Raw genomic sequence first — 21,710 nt, 5'->3', positions numbered from 1 at the left:
ACAAAATGAATTAAGTCTCCATTTAACCGACCGTCTCACAAGGCGAATAATTATCACTGAATAAAATAACGTGTTAAGAGTTAAAATGAATTTGTATTTTTTTTTTAATCACGTAGAACTACCGAATATAGAAAATAAAAGGAATGTTTAAATATATAATCGGCTCATAAATAATATTGGATATTTCTTCTTTTTCGTTTGTGAAAAGTGATTTAATTAATTAATAGTACGAAATTAATACATTTTAATGAATAGAATAAGTAGCACTAATCTTTTCACTTACTCAAACTAAAATATATCTGAAATACACTTATTGTATTTATATTGAATATCTTGAAATAATGGTACGTTCCTCTTAACTTCAACTCAGTTTACGATTGGGATAATCCCTGTTGTAGGCTTTGTAGACTTTTCCAGTAACAAAACAATTAAGATCTTTAACGAAAAAAAAAACCTTAACAATCAAAGCATTATGGATGCATGTCTGTCTGCCTTTTTCATTCTCTATTGATCAATTGATCAATTGACGTTATTGATGCAGTTTCTCGTAACACTTTTTATTAATAAAATTCGTCACAGCAGCGCGTCGTATCGCGATAATTTCATCGTCAACTCAGCTCCCTTCAGCTTATTTTTTATTTCTTTAAGTATTTAGAAGATTTAAGTATGTTTAAGTTGTCTCTTTAGAAGTAAGACTAGGTGTCTATAATTTAAGTCTAGTTCTTAGTCTAAGATCTTTGTTGATTAAATCGTACTTTGAAATTAAATTTTGTTTTAATCTGTTTCTTTAGAAAGATTCATATTCATAAAAAAACCGTTTGAAATATATCCTACTGCCAAGCATTTATTAGCAGCCCGTAAATGTCCCACTGCTGGGATAAAGGCCTCCTCTCCCTTTGAGGAGAAGGTTTGGAGCATATTCCACCACGCTGCTCCAATGTGGGTTGGTGGAATACACATGTGCCAGAATTTCGTTGAAATTAGTCACATGCAGGTTTCCTCACGATGTTTTTCTTCACCGCCGAGCACGAGATCAATTATAAACATTAATTAAGCACATGAAATTTCAGTGGTGCCTGCCTGGGTTTGAACCCGAAATCATCGGTTAAGATGCACGTGTTCTAGCCACTGGGCCATCTGCCAAGCAGCAAAACTTGGTATTGTTGTGTTTCAGTTTGAAGGGTGAGTGATACAGTGTGACTACAGGTATAATGGACATAAAATTCTAGTTCCCAAGGTTGGTGGAACATTGGTGACATCAGGAATGATTAATATTTCTTGTAATACCGTCTAATCTCATCGCAGGCTGTCCCTCTACCCGTGCTATAAACACTAATAAAATTATTTTCTACGGAGGGTATGTGATTGGATTTAATTTGAAAGCATTTTTAATCAATTGCGTGAGCATACAATAGTATCTACAAAATATAAAACCAGAAAATTTAAAAATTAAATTATTTAATAAATAAACAAATAAAAGTATAATTGATCAACAGGCCGTAAAATTAATTAGTTTTTTTATATACAATTTATCTAAGAGCTATCACTTGACCAGCGGGTCCAGGATCTGCACGACTTGGCTGAAGATTGCGTCGACGCTGTCCTCCGCGTTTATCTGGAAAATCATCCAAATATAATTCATATAATATAAATATTCGATTACGCGTCAAGGAACTTTTAAATTAAATATTTTATTTAGTGTCCACTTATTATTTTTTATTCTACTATATAGGTGACAGTGCTTTGTGCAATACTTAGTATGTATTGTTTTATTCCGGTTTAAGCGACGAGTGAGCCAGTGTAACTACAGTCACGAGGGACATAACATCTTAGTTACCAAACTAAGTGGGACATAGACTGTGGCGCTCACCACACTTCTCCACTGCTTTTTGGACCAATCTTTTTTTTTGGACTCTTGGGAATGAAGAGCCAAGCTACAAGACAGTTACATACGTAGTAGTTTTTATGTAACTTACGTTTTTAAGCCTTCCTGTTTATAATTGTACTGAAAATTGAAAGATTTCGCAACGGCCTTACCCTTTTAAGTTTGTCGGGGTACTGCGCCAGGACCTGGTCGTTGTTGTCGAGGAAGGTCTTGAGGCGCAGCTTGATGGTCTCCTCGTTGTCGTCGGCGCGCCCCGAGCTGGCGGCGCGGCCCAGCAGGCGCTTCGTCAGCGTCTCGGACGACGCCTCGAAGTAGATTATCACCTGCGAGATATCGTACCCGCTCTTCAATATTCCAAGACATATCCACCAATTTTAATAGAAAGACTGGCTAAATATAGAATACTAGGGAGATGCCACTTGGGCTTTATGTATAACTGACTACAGCCACGTAAGACGTAACATTTTAGTTCCCAAGGTCGTAGGCGCATTGTTGATGTATAGAATACTTAAAATTTCTTTCGATACCATTGTTTATGGGTAGTGGTGACCACTTGCCATCAGATAGCCCATTTGCTTATCCGCTTAACTTCAAATGATGTTACTTGTTTAATTGCTACCAATCTAGGCATTTTTTGCATAACGACAAGCGCTAACTTGTACCTGTCATGTTTGCCCGGGTTTTAACCCGCAATCTTCAGTTAAGAATTACATTTTTTAACCACTGCAGTATCTCGGCTTTTCCAGATAATATTTCTATCTATAAAACACTTACAGTAACTGGCGCGATGGTCTTCTCAAAGGCGATTCCTTGTGACTTCTCGCGCGGGTAGCCATCGATTAAGAAACCTTTGGCTTCATCGGTTTTCGCCAACATTGCTTCCTTCAGCAGGTCCAGAACGAGATCATTGGGGACCAGCTCACCTGGAAACATCATCAAAAATGTATTCACTGTAGTTTATTAAAGATTTTAGAATATACCTATATTACTGAAAATAGTTTTCGGATGTGTCTGTATGAATTTTAATAGTTTTACCCAAATTTAAATAATCAATGCTATCTTTGCAAGTCTGGGTTGACACCCATCGATTAGATATTCCAAAATCAAAGAATAATTATTACTGTTTATAATTCAAAGGGCGGGATGTACGGCCGTACAAAAGTCTTGTTGTACATGAATTTGTACTTAATCAGACTTCCAATCTAATCCAGTTTTTTGACAGAATAACCCTGTAACTTTTTATCTACCCGGGACTTGAACCGAGGGAATTTTGGAAACAGTATCCTTATAAACTAGTCAGTAGACCTTGTTAAAAATAAAGTAAATAAAATAGTGCACAAGTATTGGATCACTAGAAACGTAAAATTATAAGATGATATGATTATATTTGCGAATTTTATGATGGTAGCTTGCCTTACCCCTTTCCATGATGGCAGAGAGGCACTTCGCTCTCTCGGAACCGCTCTTCACTTCGGCGCGGAGGAGATCGCCTGTCGAGAGGTGGGTAAATCCATACTTGGCGATTATTTTCTCGCATTGCGTGCCCTTGCCTGATCCAGGACCTCCCAGAATCCAAACGATTGGTGTCTTGCTCGGGTCAATTGGTGCCTAGAAAGAAACAACTCATTATTTATAATTACTTAAAGCCAAAAATGTTGAATTTATAACAATTATTTAGCCTCTACTATTCTCAAAGTTTTGGTAAATTCCCGGTAAAATGCAACATTATAATTATTATAAGAACATTTGTAAGACTACAAAAAGCAAATTAACGACTTCAAAATGTATTGCCCGGAGTTATCTTTATACATACCATGAAACGAAGGAGTAAAAATCAAGTGTAGTATGTAGTCAACTTTTATACGTGCGCTATTATTTTATCCTAGCGAGGAGTCTGTGATTTATTTTTAGATCAACGCCCTCGTCTACTACTGCACTTGTGCTACAATGATCGTTTATTAAAAAAATTGCTGCGAGTTTTATTATAATAAGTTTTATCGCACTGCGTACATTTAAAATCGATTTGCGCATATCCCACGAACATGTAAAATTTTAAATGGTATTTTTTTTAAATTGTCCGGCTTATTTGACTACATAAGCACAGAGTTATATAATATTATGATATTTATGACTTTTTTGTCCGTTTCCACGTTTCATTTTAAAATAATAATTTTATTGGCATAGCTAGACAACAAAAGTCTCCTGTTCAGAAAACCTTGCAGAGCAGAGCAAGTAATGCGGAACTTTACGATAACGTGCCAAAATAAAAAATATCTGAATTTTAAATATGTAGTAAATTTTTCATTATTTGTCTTTTCCTACGTAATGCTCCCGTAAAGCCAAATATCTTGACGTCGTACCTACATTTCTGTAACAATGCTTGATATTTCCTACTGCTGTGAACAAGTAAATATCCTAGAGTCTTATAACTGGAGGACGTTATGAAGATGTTAATAAACTAACGAATTTAATATTTTTTTATGATCTAAATTCGAAACAAAATAAGTACTATACCGTGCGTTGATACGCTTTGCATTTTGGTGACATACATTGAAGTGGACACGCTGGATATTTCTCTATGACTTGTTGTTCACACGGAAAACAGGGTTTGTCTTCCATATTAACAATAATACGCGATTAAATGTATAAAAAATATTGTCATAAATAATCCAATAAAGGGGGTTATAGTTGGTAAATAATATATATGTATGTACTACGAAAAACTTGGTTTATTTTGACACGTATAGTCTTGACATAAATCTATTAAAATTCAAAGAGTATTAATTCTGCTAATAATATTAATTTAATTATTTTGTTATAAATTTTATTGAATTTATAAAAATAAACTAAAAGTGATATAATATTTAATAATTATACACGTCGACTCTAACAATATAATGATATACATAACAGTTTAACTTACCTCACAATTAAAACCTTTTAGTTTTATTTCTCGCTCTTATATATAATTGTATTTAATTCTCATTTATTATCAAATATTTTGTTTTAGCTTACATTCATCCCCATTATATGATATGATTCATATTACGCTTATTTGTGTTATTTATTTCAACATTATCTTAAGCTTTAGTACCGTCTACCGCCGTACGTGTATTTCTGATTTATTAAGATTGAGATGTTGCCTAGAAATAAAAACATGCAGGCATAATCATATAACGTAAATATAAATTATAGAAAAGATTTACATAAGGCTCGGACAACTTGTCTGTAAGATCAAGTCTACCAGAGTCCACACCAGAGTCGAGTTGAGTGGTATTTAAGTCCATTTTTATACCAACTACTTTATTGTGGTCATTAAAGTTTTTATAGATAAAACATAAAAAAAAACATTTGCTACAATTTTGTCAAGTAGCTAAGTGTTCCCTTGCAAAATTTAACTATTTAATGTTGTTATACAACTATTTTACGTAAGTATTTGATATAAAAATATCGTACAAATTTTTCGTCCAAATATTCTGACCTTCGACGAAAAGGTCGTCTAATGAAAACTTAAAGGTTAAGTCGATAAATTATTCAAGTCCTAGTTTCACAATCGTTTACATGGAATAAACGAGCACTCGAATACGATTTGGATCTTATTCAAATGCATAATAATAAATCTCATTATCACTCTCAATGAAATGTTTGCATTTAGTGAATGTGAAAATTGCTAATTCATTGGCTTAGCAGTTTGTATCCACTACGTCAATAATACGTACTGTATTATAATTTTTACTACTGCTACTCGGTGGTAGAGCTTCGCGCAAGCCCGCCTGGGAATAAACCATCCACTCATCACATTTCCTGGTTCGGAATAAAGACCACGGTTATAAGGGACATACAATTTTAGTTTCCATGGTGGGTAACTCATTGGCGATGTGTGCAATGATTAATGTTTTTTCAATGCCAGTGTCTATGGGCAGTGGTGACCACTTACAATCAGGTTGTCAAGTATTACGTATACAAACAGTTTCGGTAATTATAAAAAAGTACTGGAAAGAATAATTAAAAGTAATGGAACTGGCTGTAAATATTCAACTGCTATAGACCTCCTTTCAGTTTCCAGTTTCATTTTCTTCTACCACGGCGCTCCGATTAGGGTGAATTCACATGCAACGGACTTTTCCTACTCATGTACCTTTTCACATAATGTTTTCCTGTACCGCGGATCACCAGATGCATAAAAAAAAAACAAATTAAGTTAAAACTGTGTAGCCAGCTTGAAATACAAATTTTTGGTTAAGGTTCCGGTAAAATAATCTCGAAAATAATATGATTACGAGAATTTTTCATAGCAATCGCTGGCGAGAAGCTAGCTATGTATTATAATAATATATTTTGTACCATTGACTACGTTGCTATTGTATATATTTAGAACAATTTCTGTCAGTAACGCCTCTACGATTACATCGAGGTTGTCTATTTCGGTGATTAGTCATTGACAGTGACCGCAGCCGCCGTCTGCAATCTCTAACTGAAAACAATTTTATTATTGTTATTTTTATACTATCCGAGCTAAATTAAGCCACAATAAATTAATTTTCCTCGTTAAAAACGAGTTGTTCTCTATCCAATTTGTTTATACGAAAAATAATAACGAATTAATTTGATGTATTAAGTATTAAATTAAATATTGAGAATTGTTTATTATCGAATCCCTGCGTAGATTCAAATTATAATGAAAATCAAAATATAATTTCAATTAAAGTTACTGTTGTGGGTACTACATTATTGTCGAGGATGAAAAACAGGCAGTTGCTGGACTCGTAGAGTTTGACAGACGGCTTCAATAAATACGAAGGCATATTTTAAAAATCCATAAACAAAATTGCATATTTTTCTTTTATAAATAATGTTTTGCCGCCATTCGAATTAATTTTATTAATATTTTTCAGGCAAAGGTAACGCAAGTGTGCAGCCTAGTAACAGTCCTTCGAAAGAGATCAGATTCCTAAACAAATATGTACATGCCAAATAAAAACATCTAGAAACCAAAAAAAAGAAATTAAATAGTAGGTACTTCCTAGAGAGTTTTATGATGGAAATTTGAACAAGTCGACAAAAAAGGATTTTCATAGTACACAGTTCCTTTGCCGGAGCGTGTTTTTTTAAATATAATTTTCTTTATACGCAGTCCAGAACCCAATCCATAAATGTGATAATTTGCGTATTTTGAATTTAATTTGAAATTCGCATGTTTTAGAAAAGCAAATTTTGACTGCTTTATATATAAAAATAATGCTTTTTTTACTTGAATTCTTGCGTTTGCTCATCGTTAGTTCGAATGAGTTGATACCATGTGAAGTTGTTGTTGGCACGTGCGTGAAGGTTTGTGATAACGTCCTATTGAATGTGAAACAGTACGTGAATCGTATCGTATCCGACTTTATAAATAGTAATATTTAAAATTAGAAACTGACTTTAAAATTGAACAATTTACATTATTTCTCTGTCTAGACAGAGTACTTACTACAAAAGAACTAATACAAACGAGTCAACTTTATTGTCTTTGTGTGCGTGAGACCTACGCTTGACACTCGCCAAACGACAGTCAGTCATTTGACAGTCTATCTAGACATATAAATACTCATCGTTAAACAGAACCTATGCTACAAATAAGAACTATCCAATTTCTAATACCAAAGAAATTGAAGGACTATCTAGGAGTATATTTAAACCAAAACGAGTACTAGTGACTTATAATTTGAGTAATTAAAAAAATAAGCTATTTATGTATGTAGAAGGACATCATACAAAGCTCTTGATATTAATTTATGACCATGACGACTATTATGTCATAGACAACAAAAAGATAAATATTAACAGTGTTCAGTATTTTTCGTCACGTCAATCATTTTGACATTTTGACATTTATTGGCGACATATTCGTCGTGCCACAGAGTATACTATATGTTCGCTGTTTCAATAGTTACTTATTACGTTTATTAAACTTATTTGTACAAAAGTTACTCAGCTTAAAGTAAGGTTAATAATTTTTAATGCCACAGTTTTTAGTTAAATAGTACAAAAAAAGCAATTAGCCTCAATTTTTAGCCGTGACACCGTGTTTAGTATAATAGTATTCAGCAGCGCCGACTATATATTTCCTTACATTTTTAATGGGCCACATCACGAAGTCCGCACGCTCTATATAACCTTAAGATTTTTGCGTTGAGATCGCTCGACAGATATAGAAAATATGTTTTATAATTCTGTTTTATTTTAAATCTCTATGGGTTTACATAATTTTCAAAATTTAACCTGTATTAGATATTATTATGTAAGTTGTCATGTAATGTGGCTTTTATCTTGTAAAAAAAAAAGTATTACATTTTTTTTAATATTCAAGTCAATTTTACAAGGACTTTCGATCACAATTTTATGATGTTAATTAAATGTAAAGTGGTGGTGATTCAAAACGTAGAAATAATTCAGTCGAATGTAATGTTATGGAGACGATAAAATAAAGTTTTTGATCTTTTTCTAAGATAATCTCTATGGTTACTGTGTACATTGTTGTTTTTTTAATGTAAATTCATAACATACAATTAGTATTGTCAGACACTCTGCTTTAAAACACGTATAAAGTCACGAAAGAGTTCGCTTTTCGGACTTTTTTCTTCGCCGAGGTGCGATCTCACAAAAGACACTAAGAGATTATGTCATAGCTTACTCAACGTAAGCTATGACATAATCTCTTTCATAATAATCATAATCTCTCTTAATAGACAGTCTTTTTTCTAACACTCATTACTAAGTTCGTGGTCACTGTAATATGGGCAGTAATGACCAGTACGAACTTGCAGATTTAAATGGTTGAAAGGTTGATGAAACAAACAGATCTATATATATACCTTCAAATGTATGTTGGTCTTCAAACTATGGTTCTCTATCTGCAGCCATGTGGCGACGAGAAGCAAAAGTATGTATAAATATTTACATTTAATAACTTTTTCTTCGATAGTACTGGTTTTCATTTAACTAAAACAAACTGTTACTTAAAAGCACGTGTTTGAGTTTTATGATTGTGTGTGCATTTCAGAGTTTGGTTTTTTTTATAAGGATAGTTATTGACATAAGATAATTTGGTAAAGATTCGTATGTATTATGTCGAATAAAGTATGCGTTAGATTAATTTCAATAACTTAAGTTCTGTTACTATATCCATGAAACGACTCGTTCAGCTTACGGATGGTAGAATTGTCGAGTGTGAAATGTTTCGTAAGTTTTGATGTATATGTATGTTACATAGAGAAATGACATAAACGTTAGTCGTAAATCAAAAAGAAGTTTGTTGATGTTGGAAAAAATAAATCGTTATATAATGCGTGAATATAAGGACCGGTCGCTAATGTATTTTAAATACGTTTTTTTCAATTAATGTTTAACGTAGCAGTTGTATATCATACAATGATTTGTCTTTGTCATCAATATTAAATAACTTATTTTAGATAGAGATAGATATATTAGATACTCATTACTTACATCAAAAATTAACGTATCTCTAATATACTTTTAATTTTTATTATTGATTTGACTCGGTTATTGATAAGACATCTGGATTACTTTGTCTATATGCAACTGAGATTTTTGTGAGATGTTGACGTACTTGTGAACATCACACTCGATCGTGACTAGTGCATTCGAAACACTTTGATACATAAACATTCAGAACACTGTAATATAATACTGGTATTTGGCAGTTGAATGACTCGTGAATGGTTGGCATCTGATGGCATAGCCCTACTGGTAAAAGCCATGAGATCGAACGAAGAATGAGAATGAATGTATATTACATTGTGATACTTGTATAGACGTTTTTGAACGTCCCGAAATCCTGAATGGTTAAAATTATAATTGAACAAATCTAACTTGATTGAAATAATAGTTAGGTTTGTATAGCGATATTGTAAGCTTTATCGAAATCTATATGTGATCAAGGGAATAAATAGCACGTGGTTGATTACACGAGATAATAATAATAACATAAATATTGGTGTTGCCTGTATTTCTATATGAGCACGATAGACGTCAGACCTTAGACCTATGAACTAACAAAAGGGACTCAAAAATGGGCTCAGAGGGAAGGTTAATTACCTTAGTAATAACTGTTCTACTAATATTTCCAAAGCATTACAAACATACAGTAAGTATTCTAAGTAATATCAAATGTAAACACTTTACTCCATTAATTTATTAGAACGCAGAATATTCTCGAAAAAATAATAATAATCATAATACATACGAATCTAAAGTAACGAAATTGATGGAACTCATAACACCGTCATCATCGTGATGGACTTTAAAAATACACAAACAAAAAGGTTAAAACACATCGAAAGAACACATTGATGTTAAATTTACACACGTGTGAGTTCGCAAGCCCAACGCCAGCTGGCAAGCGCGTGCCGTTCAACACTGGATTATTTTGGAAAAATCCGAGCTTATATATGCAGGGCATTTTGCGTCAATCGCTTCGTTTATTTTCAAGACGTAGAATAATAAACGATCAAAATAAAAAAAAAAACAACGATAGATATAAGCGTTTTATTCGAAGATTTGGTTGGGACTTAAGGTTAGGCTAAAATTATCAAGCAATAAGAATGTAGTAATGTTTTTCGACTTTTAAATACAGAAACATCATGAAGATTTTTCTGACGTTACAAGCCGCTTTTTATTCGTATTTAATTATATATTGTTGAAGTATATAACGTTAATAGTATATTGTATACGACATGAAATATTGTTTTCTATTTCTAATCATATCGATCATCAATAAAACCTTTTTTAAATTCGTATAAAATATGCGAATTTGGCAGAATAATTTGGGCTCAACTACTCGAAGACGTATCCTCATAAAAAAAAAAAACTATAAATATTTCATTAAAATTGGATTGAGTATTCCACTGATGATAGGAGGACTGGTTAATTTTTTCACCTAGAGTATAGGTACTATAATTCAAAAGAAAAATGCTGCTAGCATTCTTGTCACTATTCGATGCCTTGATGCTAATTATTTTCATTTATCAAATTAAGTCCTTAATGTAAATTATTCTTATGTTAATTAATGTTTATTAGTCAGTATTCCTTAACTTCAATATTAAAAGAAATTGAATAAATTAAAACGTATTTATGTAACCAGACTTTTAACTTAGACGTCTTTGAAACTAATAACTGATGCCGTAAAAGATAAATAGAAGCGAAACTAAAGACGTCTAAGTGCCCAGTCTTCCAATATCACTTCGTAGAGTCGCTCGAAATTGACTTTATAAAGTTCGGTACATTTTCATCCGTCTTGAGCCAAGAATAAAACGAAAGACCGTTGTTTTTAAGGTTCTTGACCTATGTTTTAATAGATTTATGAAAAGTATTCGATTTCTGAATCGATTCCAGTAATTCATGGTATTTTCATTCAACCTTTGAAAATTCCACAACTAAACTTCAATAAAGATTGCAGTATATTTAAACGTCCTTACTTCAATGTGAAGGTTTCCTTACTTTAAGGTGTATGAAAAAAAATAGTTCAAAATAAAAAAAAAATATATGTACATTGACAGCGCAGATTCTTACTTGGGTTGAGCATGTTTAATTTCATGCAGACCAGTTCGTGTAAGTATTATGTTTTTATACGTTGTTGTACGTAAAGACATTGATTGAAAGATAGTCAGCACTTTCAAATACTAAAAAAACTTTACATAAATAAACATTATTACATATCGATGTTAGCTCTATGTAGAGCTGTAGAGTACAGTACTCTGTGTAGAGTAGAATTTATTCATTCTATCAAGTTTATAATTGTACCGGTTTAACAATCACTAACTAAGTTCTACGCTCCGTCCACTTGATTTAAAATTTAAATACAATAAGTTTAATAGTGCTCCCAGTAAACACGTAGTTCCCTGATGACTTGGTAACGGTAAAGGCTACATCGCTTATATACATATATATTTAAATATAGATACTTTCTATGTAGTGTAATAGTGTTAAGTATGAATTTTAATAATTATATTTTGAATAACATTTTTCAATTAATTAATAAATAGTGTGACCGACTATGGACGCCCAGATGCAATCGAAATTGACGTTTATTTGATGTTTTTTTTAATTAAAGAAAACCAATAAGTGAATATGGAGTAAGATTAATGAAATACCTACACAGTTACCTATATATATGTATATGTTTATATATATCGCGTCACGCACACACAAGAGACTAAAACTAAAACTCAGTATCGTTGACCTGAATTGAACCCACGATATTTGGTTCTAATCTCAGTTTTCCGTATACAAAGTTCTTTGTAAAATTTTCAGTTTACAATTTTCCAATAAAAAAGATTTTTATCGAGAATTATAATTGTTATCAGACTGCATTTGTGATATGACGTATGTATGACGATATGACCATTAATCTGATGAAGAATAATCAAAGATTTTTTTTAATCTTTTTATATGCGTATTATGAATGTTTTGTTTTTAATAGAATTTTTAAACAAGTTGAGTGTCAATTTATTTAATTTACGCTTTTATCTAATATGAGTTTGAATCTAGTTAATTATATTTCTATTTACTTTTTCCGTTATAACATTGGACGTTATTTTCAGTTGAAGAAATCGCGTCCTTACAAATGCAACGAGAATAATTTTTAACATAACTGTACTTATATAATATTTGTGATTATTATACTTTACTAGGTGCAAACCCGTATTACCCAGTAATACGGTTTGGCACCTAGTACAGGGGCCCTTGCAACTTGTTTGTAATGTAATCCTTAAGTCAATAAAGTTTATTTTTATTTTTTATTTTATTTTTTATATATTATTTATGTTTATTATAGTTTTGTTCTAGAATTATCTTTTTAAATATTTGCAATAAATGTAAATGTATTTGCTACTGCGATAATTCGAATATACTTTTTTTTTCTATATTATAACGTCTCTACAAGTTAAACTTTCTTAAAGTAAGGTATAAAAACAAAAATATATAACAACTTTCCTAACCTTTAATAAGTTTGTACTGCCTAGACGATTTGTAACGTGAAGTGCGAGGCATTTGTTTAAAATCGATAACGTATGCAGGTATTTATTTTAAGGAACTGGCAACTTTCATAAAAGAATACAAGCTTCAGCTTAACCTTAGATAATATGGGGACTCTATTATTATCGTACCAGTGACGTAACGTTATACAATCCGACTGAAATATATTCCCTCCCTGTTTCAGGCACACAGAATATATATTACACAGCAAATTATTATTTTTATTCAATATGACACGAGTTATAGTATTTATTAAATATAAGTTTAACTTATAAACTGTATGAACACTTACCATTTTTTAAAATATACCGCGATCCCAGTTCCAAAATAAAATATCACTACGTCCGTGTACCGCGAGCTCTGCGGGGCAACTGCGGTTTGATTTGAGCGGTCAAGGCCATGGAAACTGTGCCAAAGAACCTAAGAGCCACCTGACAGCGCGGGAAAGCTTCAGGCGAAATGGCGGGAAGTGTAACACCTATTACATTACAGATTCGGTAGTCATATCGATATACATAGATAAGAAACTGATATTATCATTATAATTTTATAATTATACTTATATATAGTTTAAGAAGATATATCATTATTTATAATTGTTTCTTTATTTTGGATATACTAATTATTTAATAAAAATATGACGAAATATTTTCCTTATATTTTTAAAATTTAATTACGTAAAGGTCATATTTTATTCAGGCCAATTGGCAGCGATTTGGTATGTAACTGAAAGGACTTTGGTATGTAATTAGAGACGGATCTTTGATTGTTATTTAATATATTTTTGCTTAAGCCTAATATGAATATAAATTTTATTTTATTTGTCGAAAATTCTTGTCTCGTATTTTTAATTGGAAGATAGATATATATATTAGTTAGCCCTAGTGTGATATACTTTTGTAATTTAACCTTATAAATATCTCCTTTCGAAATAATTTTAAGAGCTAAAAATATATACAAATAAGTGTAATAAAAAGAACTCATTTATTGTCCATACATTAGGGAATACCCCAAATACAATAAAAAACCCTTTGTCCCAAATGTCAAGATATACGATAAGGTTAAAAGGCTTACGATCAAAGTTGATTAAGTTTATTGATTCTCCGTACATTCAATGGTACCTGGTACAGATTATCGGCATTGTTGGCGCTATAATGGGAGATGGTAGCAAGTGTACGATGCTTACTATCAATTGTTTCGATCGGTGTCATTTATATGATTTATATATTTAAAAGTTAAATTATTTCGAGACTATCTGTAAGAAATAAATTTGCATCGCGGTGATTGATCGCTTGTACGATATATTGATGTGTTTCCTTAAAGTATATCCCTTGTTTTGTAGGATTTAAAATACCACATAAAATTGAGTAAGAATCAATTCTTCTTGAAATTAAATATCTAAGACCCACTCAATAATGAAAGATAAAATGCACTGTTTATTTATTGCACTTAATAGATATTAATCCAATCAAATAATATGAAAATATTATACAGAAACGATTAAATTAGCTTGATGGTCAATATTATAGCCCTGACAACGTCCAGTAAAAGAAACTAGATTTTATTCTTTACATTATCTGTAGAGTCATTAATTTTATAATAAATCCCATACAACAACAGATTAAACACATTTTATCGGCCACCAACACAGGCAGCTAAAAAGTTGTGTCCTTTGTGCCTGTGGTTCCAGATACAGGCTTCCTTACTATCGAAACCGGAATACAATAAAACTAAGTATTGCTGTTTAGCAATGAGTAAGTGGTACCAACTTAGACGGGCTTGCACAAAGCCCTACGACAAAGTAGAATCGCATTACCCCAAGTTGTACCTTAGTGTTTACTCCAATGTGAAAGAGCTTTATAAGATTTTTTGCACGAGAGGAAATTATGACTCAATTACAGGATTATAGATATAACATTCGCATGGATCTTGGCAACAAAAATAACGATTATAGAATTAACAATTTTTCAAAACTTCACGTGCACACAATTTTTAGCAATTTAAAAAAAATGTTACATACATTACAACTATACGATAAAGCTTTGTCAGGTCTTACAATTTTATTGGGTCGTTGTTACCTAGATCGGTCTGGGACACTTTTCGTCAAAACATTGTGAATTTGTTGATGGTGCTGCCATATTAAAACATAAAGTAAACATATGGAGCCCAAAACACCCTTCATCAGACTGAACAGAAAGAGTTATTCAAGCACTTGACTTCGGAGAGAAATGCAGTATATATATATATATATATATATATATATATATATATATATATATATATATTTTAAATCTAATCGGATCTAACCCCACATTTACTGAGTCCTCGGTGATCTCTCAACATTTATATTTTAGGATTTGGATTCAATTGCTCAAAGAAATCAAGAGATTTAGAATTTTAGGCATTTAACTAAATATTGCACACACTTTTGGTCCTGACGATAATGTATTCCTGTATGACCTTTGTTTTATATTTTATATCTTTGTTTTAGTAGATTAAATAAAAGTTAGGTGTAGCGAATTTTGTAGCGGTTCACGAAATGGACGGCGGGCGACGCAAACGCTGCTGATCCGTATGGTTAGGCGGGGTACTTGTGTGAGGCATTATTAAATTGAACACTGATACGAAAGTGCGACGGTAGCTTTACTTAACCGGCGGCCGCGATGGTGCTTCGGGAGTTAATCGGCATAGGGTGTGAACAGAAACTAAACTATAACGATAAAAAAGTGCGCATTTATTGAATTTTCCTAAACATATTACAAACTACAAACACTATGTACTTCCTTCTAAGTTCCATACATTTGCAATATGCCCGTGATGTGACATCGTGTTCGAAATTTAACTTTATGGGAATAAAATAAAAATCTCCAAACTGTCAATCGTTAAAAATACAAATAGTTTAAAGATTATTAAATATTGTAAAGTATAATAATGATTTCATAGTTATTTAACTGAACATAAAATGCTTTAATCATGAAATAAAAATAAATTATACAATTAATAAAATTTAGTAGTTGCAACACTTGTGACGTCACTCACTATTTTGCTTCTGTTTATAGATAGTCTAGAGATTAATTTCAATATTAAGTAGAAGGCACTTACATAGCTTATCATGTGAATTGATAAATTGTTAAATTAAGCAACTCACTGAAAGTTCTTTGATTGCAATGATATTTTATCTGTAGGGAGCATCCATAAGCCTCGAGGTCTGTTTACAAATTTTATAGTCGAACATGACTTATTTGATCCTTGGGTGAAACGTAGTTTGCTTCTATTAAATATAGCTATTCAAACGACCCAAGCTAAAGAGTATTGTGACCACAAAATACATACGCACGGCAGTGTTCATATATAGCTTACAAAATATATAAAAATAAAACTATATAAATTTACGATGATCTCGTCTTTCTTCCTCTCAGGCACTCCAGATCAATTTTGGATAGTTTACTTTCTATTTTTCCCTTTGAGTTTGTGAACGCTCCCAATACACGATACATAATTATAACAGGAACTTAAATTCTGCTAATTTTATTGTATTTATAGATAGACACTTTTATACAGATACAAGATTAACAGTACATACTATAAGTAAAAGTTTAATTACATATTTATAATCTTATAATACACATAAAAAAATTTATTACAACTACATAATTTCTTGCCAGCGATTTCGATATACATTTTTTCCATATTTTTAATAATAACATTACGCACCTGAGGTGCGAGACCGTCACTTTTGCGAAAATGCAATTTTTCAGGAGAAGCATTTAAAACTCTGACGTTCTCCAAGCGTCGCCGTTATACGCGCCAAAACCATAATGACACTAACGCTATTTTACGGAAACTATGTGTACTACGAAAGTAAGGTTATTGCCCCAAGTAAAGGGTTGCTTCAGGACACTTATTACGCATTTAACTCATTTTTTCAATTTTTTCAAAAGGAACGGTCTCGCAGCGGGGCTGTGATTAAAAGATTTTAACAAAAATACTTTCAACCCATCAATCAAATTCCATCAATATAACATCAAATGAAATATCGATGTTTAACAATTTCAAAACAAATACCTACGCTTAATTTTAATTAAACACTAATAGTGATTGAAATTTAATAAATGCAAATCGTAAAGGGCATCTTCGTCATAAAACAGATAAAATATCTACCTAATCTTTCAATTTTACAATGAATTAATATGTCCTTTTCATTGACTTAAGTGTATACTACTAGACTTTCTGTCCGGTACTGAGATTTTGCGCAGTAAGTTAGGGGCAATTGACCACAACTCATTTAGTCGAATGCGAACGACCGAAAGGAGCTGACAGCTGTTGAAAGCAGCAATTTATAAGTGTTCTTAATAATTTGAGACTTTAATTTGTATTTTCTTCTAAACAAATTATTTCACGAAAATTACATGCATGATGTGCTCTTTCGCTTACTCTTTACTAGTTTTACCTAACCGATATGCTGATATAAATTAACGATCATAATAAAACAGATATATCAATAGCGGAAAAAAAATGAACACATATTGTTAAAACTACTTAGGTACTATTTTTACAAAAATGCCACTGTAAAAACATTCTCATTCAACATTCTCTCGAAAAACATTTACGAATTATTATTTTTTCGTCATTGTAGACATACTTTTTCTTAAGTAAGTATTAAATTGATTTCTGTTTCTTTAAGGTTCTCACCTAAATCAGTTATGGTGATTATATGTTATTGTCTAATCGAATTAATACCATTATAACTATGACCAAAATTGAGTCAAATACTTTCAAAGACAAATGGATAAAGATAAAAACTATTGTCACATCTGCGCGATCTTCTCGGCTCCCCCCCCCTGCTTTCTTTCCCTTTTCTAGTAGTATACATATAAGTCAATAGTTCTTAATAATCTGTGCCCTATCGGCACTAATAAAAACCTCATAAAATGTATTATTCAATTTAATTATAAAATATAGGAATTAAAATTGAATTTAAATATTTACTGTATTTTTCATACTTATTAATAGTATAACTATGATATATGTCTGTTGTACCCAGCGGATAGCATCTATTGAATGACGTCTACAAGGGTTGTGAATTTTAAATCAAATGACGCAATCAGAATAAACGAATAATTGTGGAGCACTATTCTAGTACTGTGTTGTCTAAGTTGTTTTTTTAAATGTGTATAGCGTACCTAATGATAAAATATTAAAGTCGAAGATATCACTAAACGTATAATTTTTATATTTAGTTAGTGCTTTAAAATGTTAAAGAATAAAGATATGACGTAGAAATGTCAGTGTCAAGATTTTGATGAATACAGATTATTAACGAGATAAATATAGAGCTGTATTATAGTATAACAAATTTGTTTATATTACTTACTACTTGTTTAAATTATTTTAATTACTTAAAAATACTGATCGATAACTTTACAATAGATAAGAAATCGCTACTTTTAATCATATGATGATTGATATAATATTTTGAAAGTGGTTCTTGTTTAGAAAAATTAAATATGAACATTTTGCTTATTTCTAAATATAAATGTGTCGATTTGCGGACTGACACGGTCGTGCATTGTTTTCTAATGACTAGTAAATCTAAGACTAAGTTGGCCCCTGTTTTGTGTTATTCTACGTGAACACTAATTATAAATATCCATAAATCTAAATTTCTACAAATTTAAAATTCATATTGTTAATAATATTATGTACATATTGTATATACTTAAATGGTCCTCATCAGCCGGTTTTGGTCTTAAATGTCTAGTGACTGACATTACACTCTTTTAAGACTAAAATTTTATTTAACATAAACAACTGTGCGATTTTTTTTAATTTAGCATTTGATTTTTTTTTTTATATTAATTTTAAATTGTGCATGATTTTTTTAATTAAACGCTTTTAATCGTTTCATAATAATTTAAAAAGTAATTTATTCTATTTAATATCTAAATATAAATTACTAATAAATATTAATTTTACACTTAATATCTATATGAATTTAAATTCGTCCAATTGTGTACTTACTTATAATTTGAAATCCATTTTTTTTATGAAATATTTACTAGGCAAGTGTATTTCTATATAATTCCATTAGAAGTTCTATTCTATATTTATTGACAGTTGTGCAAAATGTTATTAACATTAAATTGGCCATTAAATATTAAAAGAACAGCAAGGAATTAAATTAATTAATAGATAATTAATTCTTTACTTAAGTAACTTTATGTATTGCAGATAATTATTAAACTTCTGTAACGGTTTACGCCTTGCTCATTAAAAGCCAAAGTTAAATTAAAAAAAAGATATTCAAATAAAGAAGTAACGCTTACATGATTGAAAATAATCTGTCAGGAACTTTTATTTATTCTATTTTTATTGTTAGTCTATGCGTTCCCTACCTATGTGTTTCAAATATGGTTAGGATAGAATCTTTCGAAATTGCAATCAGTTGTAGTGTATGTATATTGTATAGTGTAAAAAATTACGAGTTAAATTTACAAATTAATAAAAAATAACAATACAAATTAAATAAAAATAACAATCTAAATTAAAAATTAAATTCATGTAGAAATAAATATTTCGTCTTCAGTTTAAGTCATGTTGAACTTTAATCTGGAATGAAATGAATGAATTTTTGCCAATGACAGATTTAGAACAGATAAATAATAATATTATGTCATATTTTTTCTAGAAAAGTTTTGAAAGACATTAACTCGTCATGACGTATATATTATACAAAAATTGTGGCGTTGATTCTATTTAAATTTGAATAAAAGAGCAATTTTTTTAAGGCACTGTCTTTGTGCTTTCTTAAGTAAAGTTATTGTTACTTTTTTATTTTATTTGTGTTTAATTTATAAAAAGACACATCCCTTTTCACAGACTATACTCAAGTTAATCTGGCGTTGCTAAGTTCGTTTTGGTAATTGTTAGACGTTAAATGTAACCTAATTCGTGTGATGAATCTTTTGTATTGTAAACAATATCTGATTATTGCAGTGGAAAATATAAACCACGTTCTTGAACGTTTCCATTTTTTTTATAAAATCATATTTTAGTCTCATATAATTTTACCAAGAAAATTTGCAAAATGAAAAAAAAAGATAAAGTGGAATTCTACCATAAAACATATTTTTGCAGTTAACTTTTCAGCGAGAGTGTAAGCTCTACTGAATACGATCGACAAGAATACGCGACGGTGAATCAACTCAGACGAATTACGTGGAAACCGTATTTACTTAATAATAGTGAATTTAATATCATTATTAATTTCAATGAATGCCTTTATAAAAATTAATTAGTAAGTTATATTCGATTAATAAATAACTAAGCATTAATTAAAGAACTATTTTATCCAAAATACTTCAAACTCTTCGGCACTTTAATATTTTTCGTCCAGAATAAGACACGATAATTTTTTTACATTTTTTTTTTAACTTATGAGACGTTTATTTGCGGTTCCTTAATCTATATATGTGTGTTCATTGTGATTTCACCAGAACTCTGCTCGTAAAGTCTCCTCACTTGGTCCTGCGTCATTTGCGAGACTGTGGGTATCTTAGAGATGTTGTTGATCATTGGTTTTACCTAAAACGAGTTTAAGAACTAAAATTATAATATCGATAGGATAGAAATAAAACTAGTTTTTAACGGATTTAATCGCGTATATTAATTATTTTAACATCCCGACGTTACGAGCACTTTGCAGTGTTCGTGGTCACGGGACGTCTGCCCGTGACCACGAATATATACGCGATTAAATCCGTTAAAAACTAGTTTTATTTCAATGTGTAATAATCGCGAAAATCTAAGACAACATTATCGATAGGATATATTATCTGTTACTCATATTCCCTTACATTTATGGATAGAGAGCAAAATATATTATACTTTTTACATTACATAGATTCTATATTTCGGTTAAGGCGATGTTTTTTAAGGGAGCAGACAAAAGACAAAAGAGGTGCAAGATATATTATGGAAGAAATGCACACAGTGGCACACAGCTCTCGTCATTCTCATAATCCGACGAGACAGCAAGAACAACCAGAGAGAATTTAGGCGTAGGACTTAAGGAATTCTGGCTTTACGTTCTTTCTGGGGTGAGGGCGTGTTAATAATGCCAATTGACAAACTTAGAGTTACTACTGAGTCACGCAAACTATAAATGTTCACATTTATCTACAAATAAACTCAATAACTTTTCTCGTTTTAATGTAGGGTTTGCAGCCTTTCGAGTCAACCCCTGGATCAACGAGTCGATATCTGTGTGACGACCTTAACACTTAGTGTGTGCGTATACCCGTGTAAATTAATTAGTTTAATAAAATGGTTTTATGAGCAATAAGTTGTTAAAAAGAATATCGTAAAATAATAAATCGTATGATTTTCTTGTGAATAATGCAAACCTTATTATTAGTCATGCCAATGAACCCGTTACCGACTGTCCCGTTTGGCAATGTTCCGTTATGTACCGACCCGTTCCGAGCGACTCCGTTGGCGATTCCCGCTCCGATCCGAGACACTGTATGCGCGAATTGTTGTATCGTCGTCCCATCTGTTAATAAATGTTTGATCAATATAACTTTATTTTTATTTTATTTTGATCACCATGGCAAATGATGACCACCATAGACTGTAAGTAATAATAAATCCATTCCTTATATAATCAATGCGCCACAAGGCTTGATATTTGAGATGTTATGTCCCTTGTAACAGACGTTACACGGGCTCACTCACCATTCAAACCGTAAGACAAAAAAAAATATTGCTAAAGGTTGCTGTTTGGTGGTAG

The 21,710-nt window shown here is 31.2% G+C and overlaps 2 protein-coding genes across 2 annotated transcripts in view; both read right to left on the bottom strand.

Moving 5' to 3' along the window:
* Window positions 1–1,460: 1,460 nt before the first annotated feature.
* LOC125076945 (adenylate kinase isoenzyme 1) lies at window positions 1,461–13,318 on the bottom strand. The gene is made up of 5 exons (XM_047688692.1): window positions 13,212–13,318; window positions 3,304–3,493; window positions 2,660–2,808; window positions 2,038–2,208; window positions 1,461–1,615 (listed from the first exon to the last, which is right to left on the bottom strand). Exons 1-5 carry the CDS (start codon window positions 13,212–13,214, stop codon window positions 1,544–1,546), a joined length of 585 nt encoding a protein of 194 aa, XP_047544648.1. The 5' UTR covers window positions 13,215–13,318; the 3' UTR covers window positions 1,461–1,543.
* A 7,065-nt stretch (window positions 13,319–20,383) lies between these two features.
* Window positions 20,384–21,710, bottom strand: part of LOC125077345 — a 33,110-nt gene continuing 31,783 nt past the window's right edge. The window contains exons 12-13 of the mRNA XM_047689267.1: window positions 21,325–21,473; window positions 20,384–20,503 (exon numbers count right to left, since the gene is read on the bottom strand). Of these exons, the coding sequence (XP_047545223.1) occupies window positions 20,384–20,503; window positions 21,325–21,473 (269 nt within the window). The remainder of the gene's footprint in view (window positions 20,504–21,324; window positions 21,474–21,710) is intronic.

This window comes from Vanessa atalanta, chromosome 3, assembly GCF_905147765.1.
Source record: "Vanessa atalanta chromosome 3, ilVanAtal1.2, whole genome shotgun sequence".
Taxonomy (NCBI): Eukaryota; Metazoa; Arthropoda; class Insecta; order Lepidoptera; family Nymphalidae; genus Vanessa; species Vanessa atalanta.
Note: the sequence above shows the minus strand (reverse complement) of the source record. Positions and strands in the feature narration are given on the sequence as shown.

What these genes read in the sequence shown, in the direction of transcription:
- LOC125076945 (XM_047688692.1), bottom strand. An exon ending in AGACCATCGCGCCAGTTACT is followed by an intron (nt 2,209 to 2,659) that starts GTAAGTGTTTTA and finishes GATATCTCGCAG; the next exon opens with GTGATAATCTACTTCGAGGC. An exon ending in ACCCCGACAAACTTAAAAGG is followed by an intron (nt 1,616 to 2,037) that starts GTAAGGCCGTTG and finishes ATGATTTTCCAG; the next exon opens with ATAAACGCGGAGGACAGCGT.